The sequence below is a fragment of the Salmo trutta genome, chromosome 33 (genome assembly GCF_901001165.1).
Source record: "Salmo trutta chromosome 33, fSalTru1.1, whole genome shotgun sequence".
NCBI lineage: Eukaryota > Metazoa > Chordata > Actinopteri > Salmoniformes > Salmonidae > Salmo > Salmo trutta.
In genome coordinates, this window is record NC_042989.1 from 20064496 (window position 1) to 20076671 (window position 12176).

At 45.6% G+C, this 12176-nt stretch overlaps 1 protein-coding gene across 7 annotated transcripts in view; it reads left to right on the plus strand.

Annotated features, from left to right (window-relative positions):
* Window positions 1-12176, plus strand: part of ttll5 (tubulin tyrosine ligase-like family, member 5) — a 100797-nt gene that overhangs the window by 31131 nt on the left and 57490 nt on the right. For 4 of the 7 annotated variants that reach the window (XM_029730227.1, XM_029730223.1, XM_029730225.1 and 1 more), the window contains exons 16-28: window positions 771-812; window positions 1834-1935; window positions 2058-2149; window positions 2744-2806; window positions 3277-3309; window positions 5854-6002; window positions 6320-6578; window positions 7785-7902; window positions 8243-8389; window positions 9110-9204; window positions 9318-9466; window positions 9778-10377; window positions 11070-11257. In XM_029730227.1, coding sequence (XP_029586087.1) covers window positions 771-812; window positions 1834-1935; window positions 2058-2149; window positions 2744-2806; window positions 3277-3309; window positions 5854-6002; window positions 6320-6578; window positions 7785-7902; window positions 8243-8389; window positions 9110-9204; window positions 9318-9466; window positions 9778-10377; window positions 11070-11257 — 2037 coding nt within the window. The remainder of the gene's footprint in view (window positions 1-770; window positions 813-1833; window positions 1936-2057; window positions 2150-2743; window positions 2807-3276; window positions 3310-5853; window positions 6003-6319; window positions 6579-7784; window positions 7903-8242; window positions 8390-9109; window positions 9205-9317; window positions 9467-9777; window positions 10378-11069; window positions 11258-12176) is intronic. The other 3 variants (XM_029730226.1, XM_029730228.1, XM_029730229.1) reach the window with 3 other exon arrangements.

Below are 12176 nucleotides of genomic sequence, written 5' to 3' on the forward strand. Positions count from 1 at the left end.
CTTGTGACCCACTGGAATTGTGATACAGTGAAATAATCTGTCTTTAAATAATTGTTGGAAAATGTACTTGTCATGCACAAAGTAGACATCCTAACCGACTTGCCAAAACTATAGTTGTTAACAAGAAATTAGTGGAGTGGTTGAAAAACGAGTGTTAAATTCTCCAACCTAAGTGTTTTTAAACTTCCAACTTCAATTGTAACTTAACTTCATGGAACGTCTTTCTCAGCATCTCATCATGTCTCTTACTGTGCTGTACTGTACTTGTTTTGCTGTTAGAGCTGAGCCCTTTTTGCCCCCATGGAAAATCATTCTCATGAAAAACAACTGTTAATGTAATTGCAGTGTTGGGGTGACATCATCAGCACTGCGAGTGCAGCGCTCCGTGGATTATAATTTATCATTTTTTATCAAGTGACTAATCCTCTCACTAGGCCCTTTTGCTTAATGATGCCACAGCAGCTAATACACTTGGCTCCGTGCAGTCAACTACTGCACCCGGTCTGGGCTGGGATCTGCTGGTGGGACATCAAATCAGACATTTTTCTACTCCACCTTATAGCTATCGTGCAATGAGCACAGATAGAGTTTCCCTACAGTAAGAAGGCTGGAAGTTTGTTCATATGTGTACTCTATGCATGTGTCTGTTTGTGTGTCTTTCGATGTGCTTGTCTAAGTGTGCGTCTTTGCATGTGTGTATGTTTACAGTGAGGTGTAGTTAACGGCTGATGTTCATCTCACTGTCACTTACACTCCATTGCCTCTCTTAGCGTCCTTTATCTGCTCAGTCAGCCATTGCACCCTCCAGAGTGGTAAGTTGTCCTGCCTTCTCATATAATCTAACCCAACCACATTAACCTGCTGCACCTTTTCCCTCTCCCTCACCACCGTGACGTCTTTACATTTAACTGGTAAGAAAGATACTTTTTCAACCACTTTTACTTTTTAGACTCTCTTTTTGAGTCCAAACTATTCTGCTATTTTCCCTACTTGCGCCTTCCAAAAAGTACACTCTATCGATTTATGCATCAAGGTCTTAAAGTGGTGCTTTAAATCGAATAGTCTTTAGTAGATTGGTCTGGGCAAGACTATGATTTATAAGCACCACAATGCAGCTCTTAGAATCCATCACATTAGTACAAGTGTGCAATGCCTCAACCCCTCTGCCGGTTACAGACACAGCAAAACAATCTTGCCACTAAAGCAGTCCTGTTAGATAGGCAGTTACACAATCCTGGGCTTCTAGGGACAACCTGTCCTTTTCCCCTATACAGTGATTAGGAGCAACATTTGAGGTTATTTAATATTTCCCCCAACCAGTCAGACAAATTAAAAGTAATCTCCCCCCACTATTTAGATGACAAATGCTGTATGTGATCCTGTGGGGTTATGCCCCTGCTGTCTGACCGGGTTCAAACCTGCGCTCCAGTCGTCAATCAGCCCTGGTAATGCATGCCGAGTAAGAGGGAGTCAGGAATGCCAGCTAGCCAAGATGGAATATGCGCCATTTATTTAACCCAGGGAGGGAGGAAAGGGGATGATTATTCTTTTTTTTTTTTACATTTTCAATATAGTTGGTGCTTTTCTGTATGTAAAGATAAGCAGATTGTTACATTTTAAGATGTTTTATCAGTGTGTGAGATGATTTCTTAGGTGCAAATGAAAGAATTAAACAGAGCTAGCCAACTTGCATTAACACCCTATTCATTACACTTACTAAACCAGTATCAGGGTGGATTTATGTATTAAACCAGTAGCAGGGTGGATTTATGTGGGAAGTACGTGGATGGTACAGTATCAATATAACAATGTGTTCACTCCCCTCTCCTGCAGCGGCAGAGACCCCTGTCAGCCAACAACACTGACACAGACGGGCCTAAGGAGAAGCCAGGAAGTAAACAGGGGGACAGCACCCTGGGCCTGACTGCTGAGGAGGTAAATATACATAGCTGAAGTTAGTTTCCCTCTCATGCAGATCTATCATATTATCTATCACTAACATAGAATTGTTGTTAAGGGTTCTCTTTTTTTTCTCTTCTTTTTTTTCTCCATGGCAGTTGAAAGTCCTGAGGAGGATAAGAGAGGAGCACGAGAGACGAGGGGGGTTCATCCGAATCTTCCCCACCCCAGAGACATGGGAACTGTATAGGTGAGAGGGGTTCAGACACTTTGGGTAATGTTGCACACTAATTCAAGTGTCTAGATACATTTTAGAATAAGGGAAGAAAAGCGATGTCCATACTGCTGCCTCCCTACATTTAACCACTGCTATTACTACTTAATACATCTATTACTACTGCAGTTAGGAGTAAGGTGAGAAGCTGATGCACATTAGAGAATTGGCTGGTTACTGTACATTACATCTCAGAGTATTTATACACTTTACATTTTTATATTTTCCCCAAACATGGCTGAAATCCCATGATGACTTCTAGTTGAAACAGCATTAAACCCCCTATTTAGGGGGAAATCCAGTTTTGTGCTTACAGTCCATATTCCTGTATGAGGGATTTGCTGCTTGATTAGCTTTATGGGCCTGTTAATACTGGGGATTTTGTGGCTTTTTACACAGTATGTTTCGAAGTGGTCTTGAAATTACTACGGCCTATGACATTGAGTATCACAATATCCCTGTTGTAACACATTCATCTCCCCACAAATTCGATAGAAGATGCTGAAGCCCAGTGCAGCCTGTGATGTTGATGGTTGTCATTTTGTCATTATCTGTGTCTCTGTTTCTCAGTGGTTATCTGGAGTATAAGACATCGATGAACTCCATGTTGGCTAACAGACTTTTCCATGAAAGGTAAGCATTTTCTTCGTGGTTGGGAAAGGGAACAGCTTCTCCATCAATTTGTGGAAACGGTTGGACCCTGACTGTTTGTTTTGTCTTCAGATGAATAGGTGAGGACAACAGCTAATAAGATCTGTATGGTAATAGTAAACTGTAAAGTTTTCCAGAGCGAGCACAGTGTCTATGTGGCAGTGTGGCTTTGGTAGTCTAGTCCTCAAACAGCGTTTGGGGCTGGGGAGAGTTAATAGAGCAGGGAAAATGTTACAGAATAAACAAAACGATAAAGAATTTTGTTACACAATTCAACATTTATTTATTCTGTTGCATGGGTTCAGACTTCAGATGCATATTGTGCTTATGAGTTTTAGGTTTTTGTACAGTATTTCATTTACTCAGTTTCACTATAGCATAATATTATCTGGGGAGCTGGCATCTCCTCTGGCCCTTTATGATTTTTCCATGTTGCTTGCTTTGGTCCTCAGATTGGGGAAAGCGGTGGTGACGTCAAGATCACGGTGGGTGTTATTGCCGCCATTTTCCCTCACTATTAAATAAAATGGTATTTGTCGCATATGCCGAATACAACAGGTACCTTACCGTGAAATGCTTACTTACGAGCCCTTAACCAACAATGCAGTTCAAGAAATAGAGTTAAGAAAATATTTACTAAATAAACTAAAAAATCTAATTAAAAGTAACACAATAAAATAACAATAACGAAGCTATATACAGCGGTCCAAGTCAATGTGCGGGGGTACAGGTTAGTCGAGGTCATTTGTAAATGTAGGTAGGGGGTATAGATAATAATAATGACTGTATAGATAATAAACAGCGAGTAGCAGCAGTGTAAAAACAAAGGGGGGGGGGGTGTCAATGTAAATAGTCCTGGTGGCCATTTGATTAATTGTTCAGCAGTCTTATGGCTTGGGGTTAGAAGCTGTTAAGGAGCCTTTTGGACCTAGACTTGATGCTCCGGTACCGCTTGCCGTGCGGTAGCCGAGAGAACAGTCTATGACTTTGGTGACTGGAGTCTTTGACACCGGCTAGTATATTGGTCCTGGATGGCAGGACGCTTGGCCCCAGTGATTTACTGGGCCGTACGCACTACCGTCTGTAGCGCCTTACGGTCGGATGCTGAGCATTTGCCATACCAGGCAGTGATGCAACCGGTCAGGATGCTCTCGATGGTGCAGCTGTAGAACATTTTGAGGATCTGGGGACCCATGCCAAATCTTTTCAGTCTCCTGAGGGAGAAAAGGCATTGTCGTGCCCTCTTCACGACTGTCTTGGTGTGTTTGGACCATGATAGTTTGTTGGTGATGTGGACACCAAGGAACTTGAAACTCTTGACCTGCTCCACTGCAGCCCTGTCAATGTGAATGGGGGTGTGTTCGTCCCTCCTTTTCCTGTAGTCCACTATCAGCTCCTTTGTCTTGTGCACGCTGAAGGGGAGGTTGTTGTCCTGGCACCACACTGCCAGGTTTCTGACCTCCTCCCTATAAGCTGTCTTATCGTTGTCGGTGATCAGGCCTACCATTGTTGTTTTGTCAGTAAATGTAATGATAGTGTTGGAGTCGTGCTTGGCCATGCAGTCGTGGGTGAACAGGGAGTACAGAGGGGACTAAGCACTCACCCCTGAGGGGCCCCCGTGTTGAGGATCAGCATGGCAGATGTGTTGTTGCCTACCCTTACCACCTGGGGGCGGCCTGTCAGGAAATCCAGGATCCAGTTGCAGAGGGATGTGTTTAGTCCCAGGGTCCTTAGCTTAGTGATGCGCTTTGAGGGCACTATGGTGTTGAACGCTGAGCTAAATGTATCAACGAACAGCATTCTCACATAGGTGTTCCTTTTGTCCAGGTGGGAAAGGCATTGTGGAGTGCGATTGAGATTGCGTCATCTGTGGATCTGTTGGGGCGGTATACGAATTGGAGTGGGTCTAGTGTTTCTGAGATGATGGTGTTAGCTATGACCAGCCTTTCAATGCACTTCATGGCTACCGACATGAGTGCTACGGGGCGGTGGCTGGTTACCTTCCATTTCTTGGGCACAAGGACTATGGTGGTCTGCTTAAAACGTGTAGGTATTACAGACTCGGTCAGGGAGAGGTTGAAAATGTCAGTGAAGAAACACTTGCCAGTTGGTCAGCCCGTGCTCTGAATACACGTCCTGGTAATCCGTCTGGCCCGCGGCCTTGTGAATGTTGACTTATTTAAAGGTCTTGCTCACATCGGCTACGGAGAGTGTGATCACACAGTCGTCCGGAACAGCTCGTGCTCTCATGCATGCTTCAGTGTTGCTTGCCTCAAAGCAAGAATAAAAGGCATTTAGCTCGTCATGTAGGCTCGCGTCACTGGGCAGCTCGCGGCTGGATTTTCCTTTGTAGTCCGTAATAGTTTGCAAGCCCTACCACATCTGACGAGTGTCCGAGCTGATGTCGTAGGATTCAATCTTCAGTCCTGTATTGATGCTTTGACTGATTGGTCGTTTGTCTGAGGGCATAGCAGGATTTCCCGCTCCTTGAAAGTGGCAGCTCTAGCCTTTAGCTTGGTGCAGATATTGCCTGTAATCCATGGCTTCTGGTTGGGATATGTACTATGGGGATGACGTCGTCGATGCACTTATTGATGAAGCCGGTGACTGAGGTGGTATACTCCTAAATGCCATTGGATGAATCCTGGAACATATTCCAGTTTGTGCTTGCAAAACTGTCTTGTAGCGTAGCATAGCATCTGTGTCATCTGACCACTTCCATGTCTTCCAACTTTCCATATCTTACCACAATATCTCGGAAAATAATAATCTGATACATTTATCTTCTCAGGGACTTATTCAGCCAGACTTGTCTTAGCAATGTCTAATGTACCTGTATATTATTACAGTTCCTTAAATCATTCTGATGTATTATTTGACATTGGGAATAAAGCAACACTTGAATGCTATAGCAGAAAATATTGCAATGCAGGCTGTATGAATCGAACTGATCCCTCAGTTTTATCATACTGAATGGGAATCTGTGGTTAAGGAATCATATTAAAGCCGTTCCTCTCGTCCCCCATCAGGAAGCTGAATGGTAATGTGCAGCTGCAGGTGGATGTGGTCCACGCGTGTCACGTGATCCAGTACGAGAGGAAGCTGTTGTCGCTGGAGGCGCGGAGGCGGAGGCTGCGCCACCTGGCAGAGCACTCCGCCATGGGGAGGAAAAGAGCAGGTAGGCCTCAGGGAGTCTGTCCTCTTCCAGCTGACACAGCATAGCAACACTCTGTCTAGTCTCAGACCGAGACCACGGCCTGTCTGGCCAAGCCAAGGGGGAGACAATCAGATGCGTTCATTCCTTTACTTTCTATGAAGAACTCCCCACTACCAGAATGAATATGGCCTAATATGACAGTGAGAGTTTATATAACAACTACCATAAGTTCTCTTTGCAAAGTGTTGAAGTGTGTCTGCATTTGATCCAGTAAAGAGACAATGATGTAATTGACATTCTGAGGTTTGACTTTTTTTCTGTAATGCTTTGTACTTAAGCGAGGGGTCGCAAGGCCTCCCCTACTGGGACCAGTGACGAAGAGGATGTTGAAGAAGGGGAGGAGAGGGTTCAGGAGGAAGAGGAGAAGGAGAAGAAAGCCCTGGGTTCGTTAGCGGTGCAGACCGACACTATGCCCACCTCACTGAAGCGGTTCCACAATGAGGCCCTGTCCTCAGCAGAACCGGCCCGATGCACCACCGCCATTACCAAACCCAAAGTCAACCTGCTCCACATCCTCCAGCAGGGCTGGGACCTCAGGTCAGTGCACACCGCAGGCTTCTGCTCCTGTTGGCAGCCCTCTCCGAATTCTCCTCCCTCCCTTTTCATCCATCCCACCACCCCTCTCTTTGCTTCTCTCAGCAGCAGAAGGAGAAATATGAGGCTCCCAGAGCACGGGCCAAAAAAGCAAAGGAGAAAATCTGGGCCTCTTTTCTTACCCCAGCATGTTGTGATCAGTCCCTTCCATGTGTACCTAATTCACAACATAGAGAAAACACTGAGGAAGCGAATCCTGGGTATCAGCCTTGAATTCAATCTAGAGACACTCCCTGTGATTGGACTGTTAATTGTAAGAGTCAAACTGTCCTTTCTTTGTTTTAATTTGGAAGGACTTGAAAGGCTCCACACCATCCTTCATTTTGTAATACGCATGCAAAAACATTTAGACCTCTTTTTGTTTTTACAATAACATTAATGAATATTACATACTTCTGTCTAAACGGCAACAAAGGCTCCAGTCTCCTATAGATTTTTTAAGTGTGTCTGAAATTGTAATTTGAGGGGGAATTACAATAACAAGTCTACGTTTGTCGAAATTCCTCTGAGCTTGCCAGGACTGTGAAGGGACCTGGGAAATTATAGGACAGTATATCATTGTTTGTGTTTGACAGCTTTTTACAAAACATTTTTCCACTACATTGTACTGGCAGTACCCTTTTCAGGTTAATTTGGGCCATGAAAACAATTATTCACTCTTGGTGCTGGCCGAGAGGGCAAGTCACACTGTGCGCCAACACTCTGACTGAAAATGATACATACCTGTATTTGTTTTGTCTCTTGCATGATGCCTAAAATAACAAACAGAATATGCGTCAGTGCTTTTGCTTGCTGTTGTAACACATGTATCTGAGATTCCTGAAAGGCAGTAAACCTTTGTTCCCATTTAAATTGTCTGGAGACCGGGTGGAGATTATTCATTATTTACTGTCAGGGAATGACAAAGTTGGAGATGAGATCTGTGTTGCAGTGTGTGTGTTCCTGCGTGGGCAATTCCTTTCTCTACTGTCATTCTCTCCATCCCATTTGTCTTTTTTAACCGTGCTTATCTTTGCAATTTTTTTATCTTTACAAAATGTTCTTTCCTCTTCCTGTCTCTGCCATATTTTTTTCTCTTCCTCTTTAGTTTCCTCTCCTCAGCCTCTCATGTCCTCCTAAATCAAGCCTCTCTCTCTCCCTGTGCTGCAGTAAGGTCCAGGCTCGGATGGCCTTCTCGTCCTATCTCCTTCGGGTGCAGATGAGGCTACTCGCAGAGAGCAGGACTATCGCTAACTCCGCCTGGCCAGAGAAGGACAATGAGCAAATGGTAATACAACTGTCTGATACCATTGCCCCGGGGAATGACTGTATGGAAAAGAGAACCTGGACCCTTGTGTTATGTTTATCTGCATTATGTTACTCATCGGAGCCACTTGGGTCATAATGTGCTGAGGTGTTTGTGGCCACATAGAGAGGAAAATCGTGTGAGTACGTGACTGCGTCAAAGTTGATTTTATCAGAAAGCCTCTGGAGAAAATAAACGTGGACATGTGTTCATCATGAAAAGTCCATCCATTTTTTTGTTGCTGCAATAAATGAAATAATAACACAATGTAAAAGTGAGTGTAATGATGATGAAGTGCAGTGACAGCAGGTCTCATCTCCAGGAGCTGGTGATCCGCTTCCTGAAGCGTGCGGCCAGTAACCTTCAGCAGGACATGAGGATGGTCCTGCCCAGTCGCCAGCTCCCCCTCCAGGACCGCCGACGCATCCTGTCCCACCAGCTAGGAGAGTTCATCCACTGCTACAACAAGGTGTCCACTGCCAGCCACACAGCAAGAGACTCTTCAGCCTCTAGTGTCTGCTACTGTTCTAGGACCTGTTTATAGTTATTACACTAGTCAGGGAGTCTCCATTTTATTTTCATTATTAGTTTTTCCTTTGAGTTCTTATCCAATTAGAAATGTTTGGTTTGAGGGCCTCCCGAGTGGTGCAGCGCTAGCTGTGCCTCCAGAGATTCTGGGTTCGAGTCCAGGCTCTGTCACAGCCGGCCGCGACCGGGAGACCCATGGGGCGGCACACAATTGGCCCAGCGTCGTCCGGGTTAGGGGATAGGGTTTGGCCGGCAGGGATGTCCTTGTCCCATCGCGCAATAGCAACTCCTGTGGCGGGCCGGGCGCAATGCACGCTGACACAGTCGCCAGGTGTGCGGTGTTTCCTCCGACGCGTTGATGCGGCTGGCTTCCGGGTTAAGTGGGCATTGTATCAAGAAGCAGTGCGGCTTGGTTGGGTTGTGTTTTGGAGGACACACGGCTCTCGACCTTCGCCTCTCCCGAGTCCGTACGGGAGTTGCAGCTATGAGACAAGACTGTAACTACCAATTGGATACCCTGAAATTGTGGAGAAAAAGTGGTAAAAATATAAATAAATTGGTTGAGTTGTTCATTTTATGAGGAAGCAACAAATAACTGTTAATACTGACTTGCTCAGACAGGCCAGTGTACTTGGTCTCTGACTGGTCTCTTTCCTCACAGGAGACGGAGCATATGGTGAAGAAACTGGAGAAGGTCAAAGACCAGGAACATTGTATCAACCCCAGTGTGTTTCAGGAGTTTATAGCTGAGGCAAGGTAAGTGAGCTGGCACCTACTCGCTCCTGACTGTTTCACTTACTTCTGCTACTTAACACTGGTCTTACTCTTGGTATCATGGCGAATGTTCACACTGCTCTCTTCTCTTCCAGTGAAAGTGATCTGGAGGAGGTCCTGACATTCTACACACACAAAAACAAATCAGCCAGTGTCTTTTTGGGAACCAAATGTCGGAGCACTAAACCTGACAATAGCAACAGCCTAGGTTCAAGAGAGCCAGCTACCACAGAGAACCAGAAAAGTGAGTAGAAATTGTCAGATGAATTACATCTGTTCAGTAGGGACTTTTGTATTCCAGTGTGCCACAGATTCCACATATTTCTACAATTAGTAGAATTGTATTTTTTTTATTTCATCTTTTGTTGACAAATCCTTTAATGTATTTGGGAATTTTGCTGTTTTGATTTTGAAAAGTCACATTAAGGGAAAAAAGGCTGAGTCATACAAAGTCAAGTACAGGTCAGCTTCTAATTATTAACCCACGTGTGTCAGAGCCATGGAATGGCCAGCTGGATGATAACAGGGATCTGGCTTATTTTGTGCTCTGAACAGCTTTGCCCGTGGCAAAAGAGGGCTCCAGCGCCTCAGCCTCTGAGTCCTCAACGTCTGAAGTCAGAAACAGCACAGACCAGGCCAGTGTAGTCCCACCCACTGCTGACCAACCCACTGTAGAGCAACCGGCTGCAGCCCTCAGAAGTAGTAAACAACCCGAGGTCCAGGCCTCTCAGCACTGCTCCAGCTTTCCAGCTGCCTTAGACTGTGGCCACATCCACCTGCAGCACTACTCTCACCCCCAGAATCCACCCCAGTCTCTGCCCCTGCACTGCCCCCCACCACCGCCCCCATCTCAGCCCCTATCCTACGACCAGTCCCACTTTCGCCTCCACTTCCCTCGCCAGCCAGAAACCCCTCCACAGCCCCAGGCCTCTGTGTTCTCCTCAGCCTCGACCCTTGTCCCCCAGCCCCCTGGGGTAATATGGGCAGCTGCCCGCCCTGGTCCCACCACAGTCTCAGCACCACCAGTCTCCCAGGTGCTAAGGCAGGTCCAGTCCTTTACCTCCACCTCCTCTGCGGCTGCAGCCTCGTCCTCCATGCCTGGTGCCATCCACATCTACAGCCAGAAGCTCTCCAGGCCCATCTCTGCAGGTCAAGGTAAACCCTTGATGAATAACATCCTGTTAGATGTTTGGTGTGTTCTCAGCTCCCAGTCTTTCTATGGCCTAAGACGGTGGTCTTCCACCTCTTCTTGCCCAGGGACCCCCTCCCGGGCAAACGGGCGACCCATGGATCCCCATCATATTTTAGCAAAAAATTATAATTCCTTATCAGGTGACTGATAATGGCAAAGAAAAGTAATCAACTTTTTAAAATGAATAGATATGGTTGGTAGTTTTTCATTATTTTGTGTAAACTCTAACATAGCCTATTAGCTAGAAAAGTAACTCCAAACACATTTTCGCTATGAGTAGCTGATTATACAATAATAATATAAAATAAGGGTAAAAAAAAAATATATTATAAATATACAAATGTTAGCCATGTGTTGGCAAAAATGTATAACTAAGTCAAGAAAGGTTACCAGCAGCAACTTGCCGCATTGGTAGCCTATTCGCAGGTGCTTTTTAAAAGCCTATGTCAGATATGCCAGTGAGTATAATTTGCTCATTATTAGGAGTTGAGAAATAAAGTTGACATCATTGGAAAGAAGATATTCTCCTCTTTTCTACTGTAGGTATGTAATTCAGAATCCACATTTTTGTATATATATATTTTTTCCATGGACCCCCTGCAGTACCTCTGGACCCCTACACCCGTCATTCATTGTATGTTTCTCTCTGCTTCAGCAATCAGAAGGACTGCCTCCAGCCGGCCCAGACCAGATCCAAATGGGGTCTTTAAGGACCTGGACTCACTGCCTGCTCGGGCGCAGTCCAACCAACAAGCCATAGTCTCAGCCCTGCAGAAACTGGCAGAGAAGCAGGCTGCCCGCCAGTACAACAGCTCCAGCCACATCAGTCTCCTAACACAACACGTGAGTCTCCTGTCACCCTATCCAACCCCTCTACCTTCTTTCCTGCTCAACAACTAGATACAGTCATCTGATGCACAGGTAGGGTGATCATGTCAGGAAACACAACTACTACAATTATATGATACACTGTACTGTAAAGTGATCTGTCTTGCACAGTGGTTTTACTGAGAGTGTTTTAATATTCCGCTGTGTTGTTAGTGTGTAAACCTCTCTGTGACCCCATGGGGAGTGATGGCTCAGAGCTCAGTGCTGCTCGCTCATCCAGCAGGTAGAGAGGGTTCCTGGAGCCTACAGCCTGTGGGCTGGAGCTGGCTGATCTGAGCGGTGGGGCGGTGAGCTGAGGCTCTGTGTGAGGTCTCATTATCAGATGCACCACAGGGAGTGCTTTCTGTTGATATTTAACAGGCAGTCACTTTTTTGTGGTAATTGATGCTTATAAATGGAAGAATGTGGCAAATTGGCACCGAGTGGGGGAGCAAGGGCTCTGCTTCCTCCACCACCTCTCTGTTTCCTCTCTTCCCTGAGGGTTTGTCGTTCTCAGTGGGTAAGCCCACAAGCCTCCCGCTCTACCTCGCTCCCTCCCACTTGCTCTCCCTCCCTGGGAGTTTTTTTGTGATGGCACTAGACCACACAGACTGCAGTTTTATGGCTTCCTCTTCTCTGTACACTATTCTATTCCTCTGAAAGATGTTTTCTGTAATTCCCATGCATAGTTAATCCTGGTAATGGCAAAAGCTTATTTTGCAGGGCAAAATAGTTTAATGGTTTGCACTTAAAGGGTCTGAATATACTTGGCCTTTCTCTCGACTCAGATTAGAAGTCATTAAATCACTTATAAATAGTGTTCTGTATAGAGAAGCAACACCATGTTCCTCCCACCCTTTGTCATAGTGGTGTTAGTGTGGGCAGGGTGGTAGCC